Source organism: Lynx rufus, unplaced genomic scaffold, assembly GCF_022079265.1.
Source record: "Lynx rufus isolate CCGP_SWC_20201006 ecotype Redwood Valley unplaced genomic scaffold, mLynRuf1.p SCAF_9, whole genome shotgun sequence".
Classification (NCBI taxonomy): domain Eukaryota; kingdom Metazoa; phylum Chordata; class Mammalia; order Carnivora; family Felidae; genus Lynx; species Lynx rufus.
In genome coordinates, this window is record NW_025814897.1 from 106,584,005 (window position 1) to 106,609,453 (window position 25,449).

General features: G+C 44.9%; 1 protein-coding gene across 1 annotated transcript; it reads left to right on the plus strand.

Annotated features, from left to right (window-relative positions):
• Positions 1-378: 378 nt before the first annotated feature.
• On the plus strand, positions 379-23,120 carry ASRGL1 (asparaginase and isoaspartyl peptidase 1). Its single transcript, XM_047070450.1, has 7 exons — positions 379-495; positions 1,615-1,815; positions 10,853-10,995; positions 12,077-12,234; positions 20,309-20,427; positions 21,066-21,176; positions 21,819-23,120. The coding sequence occupies exons 2-7, from the start codon at positions 1,626-1,628 to the stop codon at positions 22,022-22,024; spliced, it is 927 nt and encodes a 308-aa protein (XP_046926406.1). The 5' UTR covers positions 379-495; positions 1,615-1,625; the 3' UTR covers positions 22,025-23,120.
• The last annotated feature ends 2,329 nt before the right edge of the window (positions 23,121-25,449 follow it).

The window sequence follows — 25,449 nt, forward strand, 5'->3', positions numbered from 1 at the left end:
TTCAATTGAAACATACCAAGCCTGAGAAACACCTCGGGCCGAGAGGAAGGATCTCCGCGCGCGCAGCACTGCTTTTCAATCTTCGGTGGCAAAACCTTGGCACCTCACTTCGCGCATTTTGCCACCAACACCCCGCCTCCAGCCCCAAAGGAGGAAGAGGAGGTTCCCCGAAGCCCACCAGGAAGCTCAGGTGGGTGGAGGGCCAGCGTGGTACCCGAGCCGGGAGCCAGCCTGCCGGGGTCCTGCCGGGAGCCCAGACAAGGGCACAGTTGCGAGGCGCTTGCGCGGCGGCCCCGGGTCGGGGCTTTACGGTAATTGCGCGGCGCGCCGGCCCCGCCCTCGTGCGCAAGCGCGGGGCCGTTGTGGCGGAGCGGTTGCGAACCCAGCGGTCTCCCGGAAGGGCTCGCGGAGGCGGTGGGCCGCGCAGGTTCGGAGGCCGGCCGGGCGGCTCGGCCCAGCCTGAAGCCCCTGCGTCCGCCGCCCGCGGTGTCCTAGGTAAGTCGACCGCCCTGCCGGAGTCCGGGAAAGCCCACTGCGCGGTGCCGGGGTCTGGGACGTGGCGGGTGGGACCGACGAGTTGGCACTACACGGGAATGTCAAGGCTAAGGGATTCCAGTGAGATGTGGCGCATCTCTTTTTGGGGGAGCTGGGAGGACTGGGCTTCAGCAACGTGGTGTATCCCCTAGAAGTCCGTGCCTGTAGCCCAGTTTGTCCCTACACGGCCTGGACCAGGGACGACCCCGGGGAGCCTCGATGCTCAGTTTCGCTGGCAAGGGCATGCGCAGTTCACACCAGCGCACCTGCCCTAGGTTCGCAGCCCTCCAGACCTGTTAGATAGGGCCTGTCTTACCCCACCAGGAATTATCCTGAGGCCAGCGTTTCCTCCCGCTGCAGGAGTGATGAGGAGGTTGGAATTGTGGTTGCCCTCAGACCCTTTTTCTTTGAGGCCTGTCTGGCGATCATGGCTGCCAGCACCCTCCCAGTCCTAAGCTCTAACAGTCCCAAGATGGCTTCTGATATCCAGCAAGATTTGGCTGCTCTAGTAACTTTGCTTTGAAACTGGTTGGACCCTGACAGCCCGGTGTCTTTCCCAGAGGCCCCACCTGTGTCCCGGGCTATCCCTACATGGCCCACAGTGTGGTGCCTATCGGCAGATATGCAGGACTCACAGTCCTGGAAAAGGGACCATCCCAGGGGAAACCGAGACCGGAAAGAGCCCATTGGTAGGGCTGGAGCTCTGGCCCTGGAGGCTAGGCCCTGGCACAGGTCACGGGCTGGGGTTCTCCTGAGGCCAGATGGCAGCCGGTGGGAGGGGGTCCCAAAGCCCTGGCCCAAAGCCTGAAGGTGTTGGAGGTGCGGGTTGGAGGGGAAGGGGGAGGGAGACCATGGGGCACTCTGGACTTTTTGTGTAAAGTTCAAAGCAAGTTGTCTCTGTCCCCCGCCCCCATCCCCCATTCTCTGGGTGCAGGAAGTTGCTTGAGGCTGTAAACCTTGCTTCCCTTCCAGGGGTAGAAACTGGACATAGTCTCCAGTGGAATCTCCCCCAGGAGATTACATCCAGGGTAGTTTTCTTGGGCGTGTTCAAAATGACACTTTCATTTTCCTGATCCCTAGGATCTGTCGACATGAATCCCGTCATCGTGGTCCACGGTGGCGGAGCCAGTAATATCTCTAAGGACAGGAAAGAGCGGGTGCGACAGGGCATCATCAGAGCTGCTACCGAGGGTTACAAAATCCTGAAGGACGGAGGGAGCGCAGTTGATGCTGTGGAAGGAGCTGTGACCGTCCTGGAAGATGATCCTGAGTTCAACGCAGGTAAACTTGCACTGCAGTTAGTAAATGATGCCAAATCAAGTTAATCTTCTCCCCCCTAAATACATCGAATCTAAAGTGTCAATCTAAGAAGCTTTTCAGTATAACTTCATATTTTAAGTTGACCAAGTTGCTTTAAGAATTTTTTAAATTCAGGGTTGCCTGGGTGGCTCAGTCAGTTAAGCGTCCAACTTCACTGAGGTCGTGGTCTCCAGGTTTGTGGGTTCCAGTGCCGCATCGGGCTCTGTGCTGACAACTCGGAGCCTGGAGCCTGCTTCAGATTCTGTGTCTGCCTCTCTCTCTGCCTCTCTCCCGCTCATACTCTCTCTCTCTCTCAAAAATAAATAAACATATATACATACATAAAAGTAAAATAGAGAACCTGAAATCTAGGGATTAAAATACTTTGGGGGATGATACCCACCTGCCCAACATCTGTCAGAGAAAAGAATTTCAGGAAATCTGAACCAGTTAGTCATCAAATACTTCCTGAGTCTTGTTCATCCCCTTGCTTCTGCGCTCTTGAACACTTACACAAAATTTCTGAAGTCTGCCTGACCATAGAATGAGGCGTAAATGCATCGTTATGGCTCTGTTGGTTGAGCCAGAATTTACTAGATGCTACTCCTTGCCAGCAGGAGGAGTGGCTTGCTGTTTCAGAGGGAGGCTTGTTAAATTACATACAGTTAGCAGTCAGGGCCCTCTGGCTGACAGAACACCCACTTATTCACAAAGGACTTTGATTTGGAACAGGTCTTCTGGTCTCCCACCCTCTCTAAACTACCAGGATCAGTCATCTGCATGAACTGGGAAGTATGAATTCAGAATTGGAGTGGCTAGTTCTCATCTCTTTGCCCTGTACCAGAGCCTGCCATTCTAAGTGACTTGCTTCTACTGTCCCAGGTGTCTGCTCTGCAGCACATTAAGGGAAAAGAGAGTAGAATCATGCAATACATGGCCTTTTGAGTCTGACAACATGTAGCTTTTTGAGTCTGGATTCTTCATTTAGCATAATGCGTTGGAGGGCCATCCGCGTTGACACAAGTACGAATAGTCCATCTGTTTTTACTGTTGAGTAGTATTCCATTGAATGGATATACCACAGTGTCAGTCCTTCACCAGCTGAAGGACATGGTCGATTTGGGGCCATTACAAATCGCTATAAACAATTACATACAGGTTTTTGTGTGAATGTAAGTTTTTGTGTCTCTTGGGTTAATATTGAAGTTGGTCATGTGGCAAGTATATATTTAACTATTTGAAACTGCCAAACTGTTTTCCAGAGTGACTCCCACTTCCATTCCCACCAGCAGCGTATGAAGGCTCCAATGACTCCACATCCCCACAAGCACTTGGTATTGTCAGTATTTTTTATTTTAGCCATTGTCGTAGAGGTGTGGTGGGACCTCGTTCTGGTGGTAATTTCTGGCAAATGATGTTTATTTTAACATCTTTTCAAGTATTTTGTCAACTTCTCTATTGTGTTTTTTATTATTATTGAGTTTTAAGAGTTCTTTATATAGTCTAGATGCTGTTATTTTATTAGATACGTGATTTGCAGATATTTCCTTCCAGTCTGTGGCTCGTCTTTTCTTTCTCTTAGCAGTGTCTTTCAAAGAACAGAAGTTTCTTATTTTGTAGGAATCCCATTTTTTTAATAATTTTTTTTAATGTTTATTTATTTTTGAGAGAGAGCGTGAGCAAGGGAGGGGCAGAGAGAGAGGGAGACACAGAATCCGAAGCAGACTCCAGACTCTGAGCTGTCAGCGCAGAGCCCGATGCAGGGCTCGAACCCACAAACTCCAAGATCGTGACTTGAGCCAAAGTTGGACACTCAACCAGTTGAGCCACCTAGGCGCCCCTGGAGGAGTCCCATTTTTTAATGGATTGTGCTTTTTGTGTCATACCTTAAGAAATATCTGCCTAACCCAGGGTCACAAATGTTTTCTCTTACGTGTCTTCTAGAAATTCTATAGTTTTAGGTTTTATATTTAGGCCTCAGATCCAATTTTAATAATTTTTTGGCATAAGGTATGAGTTATATGTCAAGGTTGTTTCTGCATGATTGTTCCAGTACCAGTTGTTGAAAAATCAACCTTTCTCCATAGAATTGCCCTTCCTCCCTTGTCAAAATCAGTTGACTTTATATGTATGGGTCTATTGGTGGATTCTATTCCCTTGGTCTGTATGTGTAGCCTTTCACCAATACAACACTGTCTTGATTACTATAGTTTTATATTAAGTCTTAAAATCAGGTAGTAAGAGTCGTGTGTGTGTGTGTGTGTGTGTGTGTGTGTGTGTGTGTGTGAGAGAGAGAGAGAGAGAGAGAGAGAGAGATTGTTTTGACTATTCTAGTCCCTTTGTCTTTCCCACAAATTTGAGAATCACCTTGTCAAGTTTTTACCAAAAAAAAAAAAAAAAAATCTTGCTAGGATTTGTGTTGACTCTATAGATCAGTTTAGGACAAACTGACATCTTAACAAGACTGAGCCTTTCAATCCAATACTTCCAAACCACAGTATAAACTTCCATTTATTTAAATCTTTGATTTCTGTGGTGCCTGAGTGGTTCAATCAGTTAAGCATCTGACTCTTGATTTCAGGTCAGGTCATGATCTAACACTTCATGAGATCAAGCCCCGAGGCAGGCTCCATGCTGAGAGTGAGAACGCTCCTTGGGATTCTCTCTCCCTCTTTCTCTGCCCCCCTGCCCCACACTTTCATGCTGTCTCTCAAAGTAAATTAAACATTTAAAAAATAAAAAAAGTAAATCTTTTATTTCTTTCATCAGTGTTATGTAGTTTTTAGCATGCATATCTTACAAATGCTTTGTTAGATTTATACTTCTTCCATGTATTTTGGTGTTACTGTGAATGCTACTTTTTTTTTTTTTTTTTTTTTTTTAAGAGAGAACATTCTAGTGGGGGGAAGGGGTAGAGGGTGAGAGAGAATCTCAGGCAGGGTCAGTGCTGTCAGTGCAGAGCCCCATGCAGATCTCATGAACTATGAGATCATGACCTGAGCCAAAATCAAGAGTCGGTTGGCCGCTCAGTTGCTCAACTGGCTGAACCACCCAGGTGCCCCTGTAAATGCTACTTTTTAAGATTACAGTTAGCAGTATGTGTTGCTAATATATGAAAACACAGTTGAGTTTTTTTCATACTTGCCATCTGTAGATTTTCTTTGGTGAGGTGTCTGTTAAGATCCTTGCCTGATTTTTTAATCAGGGTGTTTGTTTTCTTATTATTGAGTTTTAAGAGTTCTTTGTGTATTTTGGATAACAGGCCTTTATGAGATGTGCCTTTTACAAATACTTTTTCCCAGTCTATGGCTTGTCTTCTCATTCTCTTGATAGTGTCCCTCATACGGCAGAAATTTTTTGTTTTAATGAAGTCCAGCTTAATTTCTTTCTTTCATGGATGGTGATTTTGGTGTGGTATCTAAAAAGCCAAACCCAAGGTCATCTAAACCTTCTCCTGTGTTATCTTCTAGGAGTTTTATAGTTCTGCATTTTACATTTAGATCTGTGACCCATTTTGAGTGGTTTTCGTGAAGGGTGTAAGGTCTATGTCTAGATTTGGCTTTTTTGCATATGAGTGCCCAGCACTATTGTTCACAGACTTATCTTTTTTGCTGCATTGGATTGCCTTTGTCCGAAGACTCTGAACCCAATTCCAGTGTGTATGAGTTTTCCCACACCAAGCACTTTTCCTACACCAGCTGGGTATCCTACAATTCAGCTCATTTCTGACACTATCTACCTAGACATAGCATCAGATTCCACAGGTCAAGGGCTCAGTCCCACCAGACTGTGCTCCACTTCAGACGCCACCTATAAATTCAGGTTGTTCCTTGTGCTTCTGACCTACTGGCTATAAATTAGAGGTTCCCACAACCCCCTCCTTGGGTTCAGTCAGTTGCCAGAGAGGCTCACAGAACTCAAGAAACCAGTTTACTCATTAGATCACCAGTTTATTACAAAAGATACAAATCAAAAGCAAGATGAAGGGGTACAGAGACAGGTGCCCAACAAAGGAACTTCTGTCTCCTTGGAGTTTGGGGCCTGGCACAGTGGCACATGGAAGCATTCTGGTTCTAACCCGGAAACTGTTCAGACCATATCCTTTTGGGTTTTCATGCCAGCTCCATTACATAGACATGGTTAATTAAGTTCTTGGCCACTGGTGACTGATTCAACCTCTAGTCTTTCTCCCCTCCCTGGAAATCGGGGACTGGACTGAAAGTTCTAACCCTCCAGCTATGGTTGGTTCCCTTGGCAACCAGCCCCCCCCCATCTTTAGAGGGTTTCCAAAAGTCACCTCATTAACATAAACTGAGTTATGGGTGAAAGCAGCTTGTCATGCGACAAGATATCCATTTCACCTTTGTGACACTGAAGTGATTTATGGAACTGAGGACGAAAGACCAAAAGTCGTAATAAAAGATCCTCCCATTGCACTCAACCCCTAGGAAATTCCAAGGGTTTTGGGAGCTGAGAGCCGGGAACCATGGGCAAAGACCAAAACATGTGTTTGTTATAAATCACGATGTCACAATTCCTTTGTCACAGATCATTTTACCATATATGTATGTGGGTCTGTTTCTGGGCTCTCTGTTCTGGCCCATTGATCTATTTGTTCTTCACCAATACCACACTTTCTTGATTACCATTGCTTTATAGTAAATGTCATCTGCAAACAGAGACCGTTTTGTTTCTTCTTTTACAGGCTTTATGACTTTTATTTATTTTCCTCGCATATTCCTCTGGCTAGACCATCCAATATTAGGTTGAATAGGAGTGGTGAGAGCAAACATCCTGTGCTAGTCCCAATTTTAAGGGGAAAGTCTTTCACCATTAAATAGAACGTTGGTTGTAGGATTTTATGGATTCCCTTTATCAGGTTGGGGAGGTTTCCTTATTCTTAGTTTCCCAAGACTTTCTATCAGGTATGAATGTTGAAGCTGATCACATCCTCTTTCTGCATTATTGAAATGACCATATGGTTTTTCTTTTGTCTGTTGAGATGGTGGATATCGATTGATTGGTTTTCGAATTTTGAACCAGGCTTGCATCCCTAGGGTTAACACCCCTCTGTCATTATGTGTTATCTTTTTTATTTATTGCTTGATTAGATTTGATAGTGTTTTCTTAAGGATTTTGCATCTATGTTCAAGAAACATAGTGATCTGTGGTTTTATTTTCTTCTAACATCCATCTGGCTTTGATAGGAGGGTAATGTTGGCTTCAAATGATGAATTGGAAAGTACCCCTCCTGTTCTGTTTTGCTTGAAGAGTTTTTATAAAATCAGTATTATTTCTTTGTAAAAGTTTGGTAGAATTTTCTAGTGAAGCCATCTGGGCCTGGAATTTCTTTTGGCTTTTTGTTTTGCTTTAATGGAAAGTTTTTTGCTAAGAAATCAATTTCTTCATCAGGTGTGGGACTATTCAAGTTATGTTTCTTCTTTGAGCTTTTTATGTTTTTCAAGGAATATTGCTATTTTGAATAAGATGTTGAATTTATAGGCTTAAGAGTTATTTGCAATATGTCTTTATTTTTTAACGTCTGTAAGGTTTGTAGAGAGGTCCTCTCATTCTTGATTATTTGAATTTCTGTCTTTTCTTCTTGGTCAGTCTAGCTAGAGTTTATCAAGTTTTTCTTTTGTTTCTTTTTCAAAGAACAGTAGCTTGTGGTTTTAGGAGGGTTTGCAGATTTTGAATTGTTTTTTCTCTTATTCTTTTTCTCTTCGGAATTTAAATGATTTATCTCTGTTATTTTCCTTCTTCAGCTTACTTTGGAAATAATTTACTGTTCTTTTTAGATCATAACTTGAGACCAGTCTTTTCTAATACAAGCACTTAATGCTTTAAATTTTCCTCTAAGTCCTGCTTTGATTGCATCCTACAAGTTTCCACATGTCTCTTCATTTTCATTCTGTTCAAAACATGTTATAATTTCCCTTGTGACTTCCTCATTGAAGCATGGTTTATTTACAAGTGTGATAATTTCAATATATTTGTGGATTTTCCAAATATCCTTCTCATTTTTATTTTAATTATGTGACAATCAAAGGACATATTTTGTGTGATGTACATTCTTTTGAACTTTGTAAGGTTTGGTTTTTGGCCCAGAATATGGTCTGTCTTGGTAAATATTCCATTTGCATTTATAAGAATATGTACTCTGCTATTGTTTATTGAAAGTTATATAAATTTCAGTAAGGTCAAGTTGGTTGATAATGTTATTTGGATCTTCTACACCTTGATTTTCTATTTCTGTTGATTCTTGAGAGAGGAATGAGGAGGTCTTTAATTGTAATTGTGGATTTCGCGATTTCTCTTCTCCTTTGACTTCATCAGTTTTGCTTCATATGCTTAGAAATTGTTGTTAGATACACAGACTGCTGTCTTCTGTGTGAACTGATCCCTTCATCACTATGTAATATCATTATTATTTAACATTCCTTGTCCTAAAGTCTACTTTGCCTGATACTAATGTAGCTGCTCACACTTTCATTTCATCCATTTTAGCATTGCATAGCTTTTTCTGTTCTTTTACTTTTAACCTATTTGTATCTTTATATTTAAAGTGGATTTTTTTCAGGAGGACATAGTTGTATCTTACCTTTTTATGCAATTTGACCATCTCTTCTTTTTATCAGGGTGTTTACACCATTTACATTTAATGTGATTATTGATACAATCAGGTATAAATCTGTCATCTTGTTATTTGTTTTTTATTTGTCCAATCCATTCATTGTTCCTTTTTTTCCTCTTCTGTCATCTTTTGGGACAATTGAGTGTTGTTTATGATTCTGTCTTCTTTTGTTGGCCTAGTAGCTAGACAGTTTTTTAAGGGTATTTTAGAGTTTATACTATACATCACTCATTTGTCACAGTTTGCCTTCAAGTAATATCATACTTCACGCATAATGTAAGAACCTTATAACAGCATACTTGTTTTCCCTCTGCTAGCCTTCGTGCCATTATTGTCATGTATTTTACTTCTGTGTATGTTATAAATTGCCTAATACGTTGTTATTATTTTTCCTTTAAATGGTTATATTTTAAAGATATTGTTAAATAAAGGGGAAAAGTATTTCTGCTTATCCACATACTAGCCATTTCCAGTGCTTTTCATTCCTTGGTGTGGATCATGACTGTTGTCCACTGTCCTTTTCCTTTTTCCTGAAAGACTTCCTTTAACATTTCCTGTATTGCACGTCTTCTACGGGTGAATTCTTTCAGCTGTTGTGTATCTGAAAAAGTCTTTGTTTTCAGTTTTTGAAAGATACTTTCACTAGGTATTAAATTCCAACTTGACAGGTTTTTTTTGGGGGGGGGGGTTGTTGTTTTTAATTTCAGGACTTTAAAGATGTTGCTCCACCGTCTTCTGGTTTGCATCATTTCTGACAAGAAATGTATTCTCATTCTCATCTTTTTCTCACTTCCTAACATGTCTCGCTCTATCTACTTCTAAGATTTTCTGTCTCCGGGCTCTTGGGTGGCTCAGTTGGTTAAGTGTCCAACCTTGGCTCAGGTCATGGTCTTGCCGTTTGTGAGTTCAAGCCCCATGTCAGGCTCTGTGCTGACAGCTCAGAGCCTGGAGCCTGCTTCAGATTCTGTGCCTCCCCCTCTCTCTCTGCCCCTCCCCTGCTCATGCTCTGTTTCTCTCTCTCTCTTTCTCAAAAATAAGTAAACATGAAAAAAAAAATTTTTTTTAAAGATTTTCTATCTGATTAGACCAAGATGTTTGATCATAATGTGCCTGCATGTAGTTTCTTCATGTTTCTTTTGCTTGGAGTTTATTGAGCTTCTCAGATCTGTGAATTTATAGTATTAATCAAATTTGATATTTTTGTATATATTTTTTTTCTTAAATATTTTGTTGTCCCTCTGTCTCCCCTCTCCTTTTAGAGACTCCAATTATATACATAGAGTGGGTTGCTTGAAATTGTCCCCAAGCTCAGTGATCCTCTGTTTGGTGGGTTTTTATCCTTTCTTCTTTTTCATTTTGGATAGTTTCTATTGCTATCTCTTCATAGTCATTACTATTTTCTGCTGTTGTGTCTTACTTTGTTTTAATCCCATCCAGTGTATTTTCCACTTCAGACTTTTTTTTTTCATCTCTAGAAGTTCTGTTTGGGTCCTTTTTATGTTTTCCTCCATGTCCTGGTACATATAGAATATAGTTATAACAACTGTTTTATTAACATCTTTGTCTGCTAATTCTGTTATCTATGTCATTTATGATCCATTCCTATTAAGTGGGTTCTTTTTCCTCCCTATTATGAGTCATATTTTCTTATTTCCCTGTGTGCCTGGAAATTTCTTATTGGATACCAGACATTGTAAATTTTACCTTTTAGGTACTGGATAGTTTTATAATCCTTTAAATATTCTTGAGCTTTGTTCTTATCCCATTTTACAGATGAGAAAACAGGCACAAGAGGTTAAGCATAGCTAGACTCATAGGCATTATCTAGGCAAAAAAAAGTTGGAGAAAGCATGCTGGCGGTAAGGAGAAGAGCACGCACAAGAGCCCAGAGTAGTGAGAACTTACGATACTTTCAGGGAAACCTAGTGTTTCAGTAAAGTGTAGCCAAGGAGGGGAGATAAAACCAGCAAAGGAGATCAGAGACCAGATCAGGGTTTCATCCTTTTTATTTTGTAGGTAATGGGGCACCAAGCCAGATTTGTGTTTTCAAACATGCTTCTCTGGCAGCAAGTAGAAGATGAATTGAAGTTGGCAGCTTAGGGACGCCTGGGTGGCTCAGTCGGTTGAGCATCCGACTTCGGCTCAGGTCATGATCTCATGGTTCATAAGTTCAAGCCACGTGTCAGCCTTGTTGCTGTCAGCACAGAGCCCACTTTGGATCCTCTGACCCCTTCTCCCTCTGCCCCTTCCCCGTTTGTGCTCTCTCTCTCTCAAAAATAAAACATTTTAAAAAATAAAAAATAAACAAAGTCAGCAGCGTAGAAGAAACCTGGGAGTCATTTCTAAGTTCTTAATTATTGCTTTTCAACTTCTCTTTGGTTTTAGGTTGTGGATCTGTCTTGAATGTAAATGGTGATGTGGAAATGGATGCTAGTATCATGAACGGAAAAGACCTGTCTGCAGGAGCTGTCTCTGCAGTCCAGGGCATAGCAAATCCCATTAAACTTGCACGGCTTGTTATGGAAAAGGTATGTGACTAAAGCATCCTTTTTTGCAAGAAATTGCTACCGCTCTACTTCAGTGACTAAATAGGACTTTTTAAGTACTTTAGTACTTCAGTGACTAAAATTTCCTGCTCTAGGGAAATGCTTGCAAGCACTGTTCTCCTAAAGTCATATAAAAGAACAGAAGCAATCTATTTAAATTTGTCAAATAAGCCAAGACTCCAACTCTGTTGACAGTGTAGTTTGACTAGTAATCCCTTAATAGTAATTACTGTTTTCATGTTGTCTTACTGTATTTTCTTCAGTTTTCTCTCAATGCATATGACTTAACGCATACAAACGGAACAGACCTTGTTTAATAGCATGTGTTAAACTGGGGCACCTGGGTAGCTCAGTTAAGCGTCCGACTTTGGCTCAGGTCATGATCTCACAGTCCGTGAGTTCAAGCCCCGCGTCAGGCTCTGTGCTGACAGCTCAGAGCCTGGAGCCTGCTTCAGATTCTGTGTCTCCCTCTGTCTGCCCTTTCATTGCTTGCACTCTGTCTCTCACATTGTCTCAAAAATAAATAAACATTTTTTTTAAAAATTCAAAAACAAACAGCGTGTGTTAAATAAAAATGAATTCTGTTCTCTAAACTTAAGATCCTAGAGGGGTGCCTGGGTGGCGCAGTCGGTTAAGCGTCCGACTTCAGCCAGGTCACGATCTCGCGGTCCGTGAGTTCGAGCCCCCCATCGGGCTCTGGGCTGATGGCTCAGAGCCTGGATCCTGTTTCTGATACTGTGTCTCCCTCTCTCTCTGCCCCTCTCCCGTTCATGCTCTGTCTCTCTCTGTCCCAAAAATAAAAATAAACGTTGAAAAAAAATTTAAAAAAAAAAATTAAAAAAAAAAAGATCCTAGTAATATTCCATCATTTGGGGTTTTTTTTGAAAATACAAAATCTCGAGAGCGCCAGGCTGCTCAGCATTTGGAGAAGCAAGCCAGTGGAATTTGCACTTTTGAGGTTTTATACCCAGAGAGAACTAATTATAGCCATACAATTGAAGCAGTTAAGAAGATTTTAACTGTTTCAGAAATCTAACCATTTCCCATTTCTTTCTGGCTGAAGACAACTCATTGCTTTCTGACTGACCAAGGTGCAGCAAAATTTGCGACAGCCATGGGGATTCCCACAGTTCCTAAAGAGCAGCTGGTGACAGAGAGAAACATAAAGCGCCTAGAGAAAGAGAAGCATGAGAAAGGTGCTCCAAAGCCAGACTGTGAAAAGTAAGTGTATCTGCGGCTCACAGTCTGGGGAGTTACTCGACTGTGGAAGTTTGACAAATCTCTGATTACCTACAGTTCTTAAATAAGTCAAGAATCACTTGGTAGTTTCAGTGTTTGTACAAAATAATTTATAGTACAGAATGGAAACACTGCTCTTCTGACTCTTAAACTTGACCTCATTTATTACTTCTGTGAATAACCACTCAAATTAGGCCGAGACTTCCTTCTCCAAGATGACTGAATGGAAGAGCGCCTTGTGTTAATGTGTTAACTACTGGATGCTTCTTGATCAGTCTGTTATTGAAAGCAGACCAGGCAGGCTCTCTATGATCTATCCTCTGAAGTTACTTAAACACTCTGTCCTAGTACAGAGAAATCAGGACAGCTCTTACAAGTTTCAATTAGTCATATGTTCTGAATTACGGTTTTCTATATTAGATTTCAAAATCCCAAATAAAAGCCCCCTTATTCAAAGCAACATTTGAAAAGTAAAATTTGAGTATGGCCTGGCAGTTTGTAATGGGATATAATCTATTAACCCTGCATACTCTTTAAGATTTATCATTTTTAACCAGCGGTATACTTTAATATCACCTAGGGAGCTTTTTCACAGTACGCACATCTGGCCCACCTCTGCAAAGAATCTAACCTAAGAGGTCAGAAGTGAAGAGGCCAGGCAGGTGTGTTAGGAAAAAGTGTCCAGGTAATCCTGATGTGTCCCCAGCTTAAGAATCTATTTTACACAATTGGCCATATATTGGTAGCTGTTGATAACCAAGTGTGTGGTTGTACGTCACAGGAATGGGGTTGCTTTATTGATGGTTCGTGGGTGTTTTAATAGATGTTGCCACATTGCTTTCCAAAAATTCTGCAATAGCACACCTCTCCACCAGCCATCATCGCCCCTAGATATAAGCAAGAGAGACCCTGCCCCGGGTTCTACACTTCAGAGGACCCCCATGTCACAAATACACAAAACAGTTGGCTTATTACAGTCACCTGGGGCGCCTCTGTCACTCAGCAGTGGCCTGCATGACCCATAACCCTCATCATCCACTCTTGTGATTAACACCATTCAGCCCCCAGGGAAATGCTTCTCTGCATCTTGCTCTGTGTCTTGGAACCAAAGAGCACCTAAATCTAAAGATTTGTGGACTGTGCCACTGCTGATATCAGAAATGGACACTGCTTCGGAGTGGGGGAAGAATGGAGCAGCGGAAGGACTTAGGTAAGAGAAAAAGACAAATTAATAACTTGTCAAATAAATTCTTAAGCAACAAAGTATTGTTTCCCAATAGTGCCAGATATTCAGTTTCCTGCCTCCTTACATGTTTTATGCTGTGGTTCTGGCGGGATTCATGATTCATGAATTAGTACAATGTCTGTGAGACTTGCACATGAGGACTGATTGCCGTGACTCTTAAATTCGCGGGTAGGTAGGCCTAGACCAGCACGGTCCAGTAGAAAGACAAGGGCTACATTTGTAGCCACATTAAAAATCCTAAAAAGAAACAGGTGAACTTAATATTGTTTAACCCAGTATATCCAAAGTACCATATCAGCATGTAATCAGTATAAGAAATTATTTGAGATATTTTACATTCTTCTTTCATACTAAATCTTCAAAACCTGCCCCATATGTTACGCCTGCGGCCCATCTCCCTGGGGGCTGCCCACGCTTCCAGAGGCCAGGGGCACAGGTAGCTCGCACCTGCCGCATTGGACAGTGAGGGTCTGGACAGAACCTGCGTGAGGAACCAGCTCTTTATGTTGGCAGCTGAATGGATGCTGAATGTTAGAATTCGGAATGGTTTTATTTTTGTAATATGTTAACATTTTCAACATTTAAGTAGTTTTGTTTCAAAATCTTGTGTTTGCTAAGGGTAATTAATTCATGTCTGACTTTAATATTGATATTTACTATAAATAGATAATTTGGCATATTTCAAGATACACTTGAAAGTGTATCTGCAGTTCATTTATATTGATTCAGTTTTATTTGCTCTTCATGTTTGATGAAAATACATCCTAATTTTGTACACTTTCAAGACAATCACATCTTTTTTAATCCCTAGACAATTGAAAATGCGTGTTAAGTCAAGATTTTGATACGAAAAAGAATACAAAAGTGGAATTCACAAAGGAAAACAAAAAGCTGAAAGGAAAAAAAAGGAAAACAATCTTCCAGGACACACTCCGTGTGCATTTTAAAAAACAAAACAGTAAAGTAAGCGGCCTCCTTCCAGGACAATCCACTGAAAGTTCATAAGCAGGACATTCCAGCTTCTTGGTTCAATGAAGATATAATTACCCATCAAGACAGTGAAAATTAACGAGCATAGTATTCTTGCTACATCCTCAATTTGAGTAGTTCAGATGAAATCCCAGCAGTGTCACATTCTGGACTAAAGGAAGATGATGTCATTGCTCATCATGAAGATTCACACACCGAAAGGACGCAATTACTAGGATTGGAGGAAACAGGCAATAGATGAGAGCAGAAAAAGGAAAAGACGACATGGAACATGGATGTGAGGTTCTTGGAAGAGTAATACCGCGTGTCCAATATTTAGCGAGGGCGGATGATGCTTTGCATGGCACTCTGTCAGCACAGTGTTGACAGAACCCAGTAGAAAATTTCTGGGCTTGGTAAAAATTATTTCAAAAGTTGATAAAACACCGAACATGTAATTAAGACAAAAAATAACGAAACTAATATGTTCACTGTCTAGGATAGAGAATTCAGATTTTTTTTTTTATGTTTTTTTTTTTTAGTTTTTTTGTTTTTGTATTCTTTTTTTTTTTTTTTTTTTAATTTATTTATTTTGGGGACAGAGAGAGACAGAGCGTGAACGGGGGAGGGGCAGAGAGAGAGGGAGACACAGAATCGGAAACAGGCTCCAGGCTCTGAGCCATCAGCCCAGAGCCCGACGCGGGGCTCGAACTCACGGACCGCGAGATCGTGACCTGGCTGAAGTCGGACGCTTAACCGACTGCGCCACCCAGGCGCCCCTGTTTTTGTATTCTTGAGAGAGAGAGACAGAGCATGAGCGAGGGAGGGGCAGAGTGAGAGAGGGATACAGAATCCAAAGCAGGCTCCAGGCTCTGAGCTCAGACAGATTAATTTAATGGGTAATAAGAGATGAAATCAAATACATAAATTTTTTTTAACAAAATACTCTGTTCAGCTAGAATGTACCATGGTCAGAAGACCTCTTGAGCAGCTAACATTTATTACATGTATCACTATGCTAGCCAGCTAAGAAAAACAAGTCAAAGTCAGTGGACATTTTATTGGCTTTATACCTGCTTTTTGAAGTAGGTGTTTTGGATTAAGAGAAGTGGAAAACTTTCCATCTTGGTCGTGAATTTAAAAAACCGTCAAGGGGCACCAGGGTGGCTCTGTCAGTTAAGCATTGGACTTTTGCTCAGGTCATGATCTTACTGTTCGTGAGTTCGAGCCCCACGTCGGGCTCTGTGCTGACGGCTCAGAGCCTGGAGCCTGCTTCGGATTCTGTGTCTCCCTCTCTCTCTGCCACTCCCCTGCTCACATTCTGTCTCTCTCTCTCTCTCTTTCTCAAGAACAAATAAACATTAAAAAAAAAAATTTTTTTTTAAAGACTGTCAAAAGCAAACCTGTGATAATGGAGTTAACATGGTTAGTAAATAAAAGATACTGTGAAGTTTGGCCAAGAATCCAGAAGTATTCCATGTGACAGGTAGGCTCACAGTTTAAATCTCTTTCTAGAAGGTATGCCCCTGCTGTGCCGATAGCATCAATGTTGTGGGACAGGAGAGGGTCCGATCCGAGAATCACATTGATAAAAAGAGTTCAGTGAAACCACACAAGATCCTCAAGGAGAAAATTATGGACTTTGACAGTGAAATTAATTTTGAATTTGTGCTGTCTATAGTCACTTAGTAGGAACTGTTCATTTCTATTGATAAGCTTAATAAAACCTTTAAAAATCTTTTTGGCTATTTTATGTCTAAAAGGATTGAAAACATGTGAAGTTTAGGGAAACAAAATAAAACTGGATGTGAAGTAAGCAAGAAAAATGACATTCCAATAAGAGGAAACCGAAAGAAGGAAGCAAAAATACTTGTGTGACTTGAAGGAGAAGATTCGTGTACAAATAACCCCAAGACCAGCTCCCATAGAGGCTGTTTTTCTGTTTATTACGTATCAGAGTATCATTTGAAGAGAGATTTGCATACAGTCAAAGAACATACTTGTGCTTTAAGATTTTGTATAATACGCCGAAGATACTCTGCGTGGATCTAGATTCCTGTTTAAGGTGACAGAAACGACTACAGCAGCGATTGTGATTTATTTGATCAGATTAAAATATTTAGTAGAATCTTCTGTTACAGCATTTTACCACATGCTGCCCTCGAGCATGTGAGTGTGCCAGTGTTGAAATCCGGAGGCGCTTCCAAATCCAAGGATTGCTTGAGGAATTTTGTCGGTCATTCCAGCTGCTACTGCCTCAGCAGAGTGAAGCTTCGCCAAATTAAAATTAACTAAAAACCTGCTAAGAACTACACCGACTCAAAAAGATCTGTCTTATCTGGCAGTCGGTCAACAGAACAGAATGTTGTACGGACACACGGCTACAAGAGCAACGGCTTCCCAAACTGAAAGCAAAGCAGGAGAGCCAGTCTCGTGGAGTAGACATGCAATCACTTACCGGGGCGGGGTGTGTGTGTGTGTGTGTGTGTGCGCGCACATCTTTTTTTCCCATCATCCAGCCATCAACAGAGAACCCAGATGGGCACGATCATAATGAAATTAAGTCACCGCTGGTAGTTTGCCAACTTTCAGCCACACAAGAGCCATAGCTTTACAATATTTTTAAAAGCCTATGCATCGCTCTAAGAGAATAGAACGTATTTACAACTTCCCAGAAGTAAACATGGGGTATGGGCCTCCATTTGTATTTGTAATCTTGCCTCAACGTGGGTCCGCCACCAGCTGAGACCGGGACTGCCTCTCTTCCTCTGACATGAGAAGGGTAACCTTGTCACTTTAATTTTTTTTTTATTTAGTAGGGTATTTTTAATGTTTATTCGTCCATTTTTGAGAGAGTGAGTGACCGAGCACGAGCAGGGGAAGGTGAGAGAGAGAGAGACACAGAATCTGAATCAGGCTCCAGCCTCTGAGCTGTCAGCACAGAGCCCCACGTGGGGCTCGAACCCACCAACTGTGAGATCATGACCTGAGCCAAAGTCGGATGTTCAACCGACTGAGCCACCCAGGCGCCCTAAACTTGTTGCTTTAATTTGCTGTTCTTGGACTATTAACAAGTTTGAGCATTTGGCATTTGTCTGTGGTTCATTCGTTTCTGTGAATGTGCCTGTGTCCTGTGATCATTTTTTCTTCCTTGCCGTTGCGTCCCTCCTCCTCAGTGTTAAGGCTGTCTTCTCTGTTAAAAAAAATGTTTCCAGGGGCGCCTGGGTGGCGCAGTCGGTTAAGTGTCCGACTTCAGCCAGGTCACGATCTCGCGGTCCGTGAGTTCGAGCCCCGCGTCGGGCTCTGGGCTGATGGCTCAGAGCCTGGAGCCTGTTTCCGATTCTGTGTCTCCCTCTCTCTCTGCCCCTCCCTCGTTCATGCTCTGTCTCTCTCTGTCCCAAAAATAAATAAACGTTGAAAAAAAAAAATTAAAAAAAAATGTTTCCAGCCCAGCCTGCTTCTCCACACCACAGCACCACCCTCACACAGGCCACCGACTCTTCAAACCCCCTGACCAGTCTCTAGTTCCAGTCTCATCTCCCTCTGCCAACATACATTTGCTAGAATAATCGTGTTAAGAGAGACTTTGTGTACAAATGTGGCATACATACAGAGGTGCATAAATCTTTTTTAATAACTCATGAAATTTTTTAATTTTTTTTTTTCTTTTTGAGAGAGTGCACGAGCCAGGGAGGGGCAGAGAGAGAGGGAGACACAGAATCCAAAGCAAGCTCCAGGCTCTGAGCTGACAGCAGAGAGCCCGATGCGGGGCTCACACCCACGAACTATGAGATCATGACCTGAGCCGAAGTCGGACACTTCACCGACTGAGCCACCAGGCACCCCAGACGTGCATAAATCTCATGTACCCCTAGTGAGTTTTCACAGGGTGGACACACCCATGCAATCGGCCCCCAGATCAGGAAACAGCACATCGCCATTCCTTTTCTTCATCGTCCGGTTTCTCAGATTCATCCATGTATTGTTTGCAGCTTTGCAGCGGCAGCTTACCGCCCCCCCACCCCCCCACCCCCCCCACCCCCCGCCGGCATCATTCTGTTTCATGGCTGTGTCTCCACTCATTTACTCCACCTCTGCTGGACATTTGTGTCGTTTTCCGTTTTCCATTACTACGAACAGTCCTGCTGAGAACATCTGGGTGTCCTCTTTTGGTGAACACCACATTTCTGCCGGGTGACTGTAGAAACGCTGGAGCGTTGTTGCTAAGTCAGCTTCAGTGGATTCCACCAGATGGTTTTCCAAAGGGGTGTGGGCACCAGTTTACGTTTCCAGCAGGAATGACGGGGCATCCCAGCCCTGCACATCCTGGCCACACCTGGTACCAAGTCTTCCTCATTTTAGCCACCCTGGTGGACGTGCGTTGTGGTAAGAATAGTATTTTTAAAGTTTAACTCGTCTTGTGACAAGATGAGCCTTGGCTCAAGTGCTCCAGTGTATCCCCGCCTCCGAGTGAAAGCCCTGACGACGGCCTTTACGTAGGAGAACCATGTGATTTAGTATTCAAATTGGAACTTGATCTTGAGAGCGAAGGTGAAACAAGCAGGGACAAAAGGCATAAATCAGGACTGTCATAAGTAACCGGGGTGCACGGTCACCCCGCCCATCAGAGCCTTCATGGTCTGGGTGCTGGCCGTCCCTCCTCACTCTCCCTCACTTTATTCTCTCCAGCCACAGTGCCCTCCAGATTCCATGAGTTTAGCAATCATGTTCCTGCTTCAGGAGCGTTCTCCCCAGCGATCGGCACAGCTTGCCCTCACCTCCTTCAGAGAGGCCCTGTGTCGAGGTGTCTCCATGCTTCTGGACTCGTGGTAGTTTTTACTGTCGTTCCATAAAGCAAATTTGTATTGCTCTGCTGCCCTCTGCCCCCCAAACGCAAGCTGCACAGGAGAAGGGACGTGGTCGATTCAGCTCCCTGCTGTGCCCGGCACTTTGTGCCTCAAGTATAGTTCGTTATAGAACCTGGGTGGCAGGTATAGAGCTGTGATTGCACTGTATTATATTCTTCTCACTTTTTTACTTGAAAATGTATAATAAAACGTTAGAGAAAACAATAACCTATCTCGTCTTTGCAGCAAGTGCCATGAAAGAGGCAAAGTGGGGTCTGACGGGCAGCATCAGCCTCACCTGGGAGGTTGTGAGAAATGCAGGGTCTTCGGTCCCGCCCTGTACCCACCAACTCGGGATCTCTGGGGTGGGCTCAGGGATCCAAGGGGTTTTTATGCACACTGAAGTTTGAGATGCGCCTTTTGTTTTGAGGGAGCATGCGCATGAGCAGGGGAGAAGGGCAGGGGGAGAGAGAGAGAATCCTGAGCAGGGGAGAAGGGCAGAGGGAGAGAGAGAGAGAGAGAGAGAGAGAGAATCCCAAGCAGGCTCCATGCTCAGCATAGAGCCAGATGAGGGGCTCGATCCCATGACCCCGGGATGATGACCTGAGCCGAAATCAAGAGTCAGACGCTCAATCAACTGAGCCACCCTGGTGCCCCAGCACCCAGTTGCTTTGTCCCCATTTTATAGGTGGGGAAAATGAGACCCAGAGAAGAAAACTTAGCAAGTAAGTCACAGCTAGAGGTCAGAGGTGCTGGGATCAGAAGTGCTCTTGAAGCCGAGGTCTAGAAGAGTGTCTAGTAATCTACCCGACCTGCAGAATAAAAGGCAAACGGGCTTTCTTTGCCATTTCCGTGAGTCAGGAATACTGGGATCAAAGTGTGGCCCATTTGCCATTAACCTCTAATGTGGGAATGTAAGTGCTGTTAAGTTACGTTGTTACCTGTGGGAGTGTTTCTCGTCTCAGCCTGTCACTTCTCTCTCTATTTTTGGCAGAAACCTAGGAACCGTGGGCGCCGTGGCCTTGGACCGCAACGGAAACGTGGCCTACGCCACCTCGACGGGGGGCATCGTGAATAAAATGGTCGGCCGGGTTGGGGACACGCCATGCATAGGTGGGCCCCCCGATGGCTCTGCCCCTTCCCATCCACAGTCACCCACCTGGCTTTGGGGAGGACTTGGAGAGGGAGACGGGGGAGGCTCCAGTTGTCCCCCGTGAGCCCCCGAGGGCCTCTTCCCTCTAGCCCCGTTTTCGGGATCTGCAGACTTCGTCCCAGAGGGTTACATACACGAACCCTCTTCCCAGGCCTGGGCTCAAATTCACAAACAGAAAAAGCTAAGAATTTCAGTGGGCAGTTACTGGATCTGAGTGGCGTGAAAGGCACACGCTGCTGCTACAGCGACGTTACGAGTGGAAGTGTTTGCGTGGACACCGAAGCACATGGCCTCATTCTGGACGCGGGGTGAGGGGCGGGGGTAGGCGTGGCTGTATATGCCTCGCCCTGCGCAGACTACCCGCGAGCCGTCGGGGAGCTGTTCCATGAAGGGTCAGGCCTGCCCTCCCTCCCGGGGCTCCCTTCATCCCCCTGGTTTCAGGGTCATCACCTGGTGCTTTGTTCACACTAAAGCGTCACAGCTACTGATGTTTGTCCACACTTCGGCACTCTTTGGGATTTAGTATTTACGTAGCCTTAGACTTGATCTGTGTTTGACTTTCTTCACTGTTGCTCAGTTTGTCACTTTTTTGGGGCAGGATCTGGAGGTTATGCTGACAATGACATTGGTGCCATTTCAACAACGGGGCACGGGGAGAGCATCCTGAAGGTGAATCTGGCCAGACTCACTCTCTTCCACGTAGAACAAGGTACATGGAACAAATGCATACTGTCTGAAGACGAGTGAACGGAAGGTCTTCGTAAATAGGAGGGAAAGTAGATGAAACCCTTTTTAATTTGCTTTAGATGTTCCTTTCAGGCTGTTACCTACTTTGACTTCTTCCCACCTTCTGTTAGGATTTGGAAAGAAGTGCATTTAGAATATTGTCTGCGTTGGGCATCTCGGGCAGTAGAGAGACTTTGAGCCTGGGTGTGGGAGAAAAGCAGGTCTGCTTAGGCTGATGTCAGGCTCTGCCTCAGTGCACAGAGGGTCTTTTACGGTGAGGACCCTTCTAAGAAGCATTCACATAGAAATCGTTTGGGGGCACCTGGGTGGCTCAGTCCGTTGAGCATCCAACTCTTGATTTTGGCTCAGGTCATGAGCTGACAGCATGGAGCCTGCTTGGGATTCTCTCTCTCCCTCTGTCTCTGCCCCTCTCCCACTCACACAGGCACATGCGCTCCCACACTCGCTCACTCGCTCTCGTGATAAATAAGCATTTAAAAAAAAGAAAAAAAATCATTTGCCCAGAATCTTTGTTAACTCACTTTGGTTTTTCATACTACAAATGATTTTCCCATCAGATTTCTTTTTATTGAAAGGTTGTTTCACAGCCTCTCCTTGTTTTCAGGAAAGACACTGGAAGAGGCTGCCGACATGTCGTTGGGTTATATGAAGTCAAAGCTGAAGGGTTTAGGCGGCGTCATCTTGGTCAGCAAAGCAGGAGACTGGGCAGTGAAGTGGAGCTCTGCCTCCATGCCCTGGGCGGCCGCCAAGGACTGCCAGCTGCACTCTGGAATTGACCTTGATGAGACCAATGTCACTGACCTGCCCTAGGGCCGTGAAGATTGTATTCTAGGTGCTATCCTGAAGGGAAAGTCCAGCTTCCTGGTGTGGAGATTTAGCTTAATTAATTAGATCTAGAAATGGAAAATTCTGCAGTCTGTCACTGTTTTGTCGCCTTGATCAATGAGTATCTGAGTGTTTGGTTGAGGGGCAGATCCGAAAGTGCTCAGAGAAATCCCCCTGTTAAGGTCAAAGTAAGACTAGTCCACATGACCAAGTCCTGAGTCTTTCTCCTGAATCGGCCCCAGCGTCTTAGGTTAGAAAGAAATGACGTCATCTGATGTGACAGCAGCCGCCTGCGCGCAGGGAGCGCTATCTGGTAGTGGGAGACCCCCAGCGGAGCGGGGGGGGGGGGTGCCCAGACGGACGCTCCCGGGGTTCCCACGGTTGCAGGCTCTCCACGGGACCCAGTGAAGGGCAAGGCAGGAAGGAAAGGACCCAGCGGCATATCTGAAAGTACACAGAAGCAGCAGAGCTTGTGGGCCAAGTCCCAGAGAACCGCAGAATGCTGTGGAATTCACTTTGAGTCAGAAGAATGTCAGGGGAAAGAACCTGGAAGAGGATAAACTGAGTTTTCTAAGAAAGTTCGGGTCTCCTCTGACTTACTAATGTAGACCTGTTTGCAGACACTTCAAAAGTGCCCCCTGGAGGTGAGGGGTCTCCGGGGGGGGGGGGAGGTCCTCTGCAGAGCTCCTGCCAGCCTGAGGGCCCTCCGGGACTCCCACGGGAGTCCGCCCATCTGGCATTTGCCACCAGCCTCCGCCTGCTGGAGGCCCTCCAGGTCCTTGTGCTGGGTAACGGGGCCCCGGACCTCCCCGCCTCGGCCATGACGGGGGCGCCCAGCCCACAGGGCTGCACGGGGGCCTCCTGCATCCTCGCGCTGTCTGGTGGGCGTGTGCACAACGTGGCCGGCACAGGGAAAACAGTAATTTCCTCAGTGGAGGCTACTTCTGTTAATCTCTCTTTACACTGGAAATGGTATTTCTGCTGTGACAATTTTTTAGTCTTGTCAGGTCTTCTCTCTGGAAAGAAACTGCTTAACTTAAAATTCCATGTGCCACTAATAAAATCTATTTTGAAAGACTAACAGTGTGGTTAGGAGTCACTGTTGACAAAGACCAGAATGTCCATATTGGGCATGTTGGAGGGTGTTCAGAGGAAAGGAGCCTTTTCTGAACAGGTAAGGGAGAGACCCGACCGCCGCTCACGGGGATCAGCAGGGCTAATGATCAGCATTCTCACGGTTTGCCAGACAGCCGCCAGCTTCCCGCTCCCGGCTGTGACCTTCAAGGACAGGCGGCCGCTCTGGGCCTTGGAGGCGGAGGTGGTGCGTGGAGGCAGCACTGAGTTGCATCCTGACTGGCCCCCACTGCCCAGGGGACCCTGCACAAGTTAACTGCTAGGAAAGTTTTCATCTACAAGATGGAGCATTCTAGGGGCGCCTGGGTGGCTCAGTCGGTTGAGCGACCGACTTCGGCTCAAGTCATGATCTCACAGTTCGTGAGTTCGAGCCCCACGTCAGGCCCTGCTGACAGTTCAGAGCCTGGAGTCTGTTTCAGATTCTGTGTCTCCCTCTCTCTGCCCCACCCCCTGCTCAGTCTCTCTCTCTCTCTCTCAAAAATGAATAAACATTAAAAAACCAAAATGACGCTGTGGCAATGAGGATTTTTTGAGGGAGGCGGATTAGTTTGCTCCGGCCAACAGCCAAACAGCACGGGAGCTTACACAGCAAAGTTATTTCTCACAGTTCTCGAAGTCCAAGATCAAGGTGTCAGCAGGCTCAGTTTCTCCTGAGACCTCTCTCTGGCTTGCAGATGGCCGCCTTCTCACTGTGTCCTCACATGGTCTTTTCTCCATGCGCATCTGTGGCCAACTTTCCTCTTCTGATGGGGACACCCAAGTCAGATGGGGTGAGGGCCTAACAGCCTCATCTTAACTCAGCCACCTCTTCAGAGGCCCTGCCTCCACATGCAGTCACATGCTCAAGTACTGGGTGTTAGGGCTTCCACTTAAAGGTTTTGAGGGGACACGAGTCAGCCCACAAAGGAGACAAAGCAGAACTACATTAGGGATTGGAAAAGGAGAGAATGAAGAAGTGAGAGAGAAGGGAGGAGGAAGGGGTAGGGAGCAAGGCCAGCTGAAGGACCTCAGTCTGTGCTCATCAGTCCAGCCTTTCAAAAGGGGAGCGACCCTAGTTCAAACACTGCTGGAGGCTTTGAAGGCTCGGCTTGGGAACCTCCTGGGTTTGACCTCTTTGGCCGGGCAGTCCAGTTAGGTAAGGGTTCGTCAGCCCCCTTGTACAGCCCTGGTTCAATGGCAAGTCACCTGCGTGAGAATGTAAGCTGGTGCAGTCACTCTGGAAAACAGTATGGAGGTTCCTCAAAAAACTAAAAGGAGAACTACCCTACAGCCCAGCAATTGCACTACTAGGCATTTATCCAAGGGATACAGGTGTGCTGTTTCGAAGGGGCACGTGCACCCCAATGTTTATAGCAGCACTAATCGACAATAGCCAAAGTATGGAAAGAGCCCAAATGTCCATCGATGGATGAATGGATAAAGAAGATGTGGTATATATATGCAATGGAGTATTAGCAATCAAAAAGAATGAAATCTTGCCATTGGCAACGATGTGGATGGAACTGGAGGGTATTATGCTAAGTGAAATGAGTCAGAGAAAGACAAAAGTCATATGACTTCACTCCTATGAGGACTTTAAGAGACAAAACAGATGAACATAGGGAAGGGAAACAAAAATAATATAAAAACAAGGAGGGGGACAAAACAGAAGAGACTCATAAATATGGAGAACAAACAGGGTTACTGGCGGGGGTGGGCTAACTGGGTCAGGGGCACTAAGGAATCTCCTGAAATCATTGTTGCACTATATGCTAACTAATTTGGATGTAAATTTTAAAAAATAAAATTTAAAAATTAAAAAAAAGGGGGGGATCCTGGGAAGATGGTGGCGTAGGAGGATGCTGGGCTCACCACGCGTCCTGCTGATCACTTAGATTCCACCTACACCTGCCTAAATAACCCAGAAAACCGCCAGAAGACTAGCAGAATGGAGTCTCCGGAGCCAAGCGCAGACAAGAGGCCCACGGAAGAGGGGTCCCTCCCGAAGCGGATCTCTGAAGGAAAAGCGAGCTGAGCCTGCCCCTCCCAACCCGTGCACCTTGCCGATCCACCCCAGCTAACATGCCAGATCCCCAGCACCACAAGCCTGGCAGTGTGCAAGTAGCCCAGACGAGGCACACCACCCCACAGTGAATCCCTCCCCTAAGAGTGGGGAAGAGAAGGCACACACCAGTCTGACTGTGGCCCCAGTGGTGGGCTGGGGGCAGACATCAGGTCTGACTGCGGCCCCGCCCACCAACGCAAGTCATTCAAGACAGCACAGGGGAAGTGCCCCG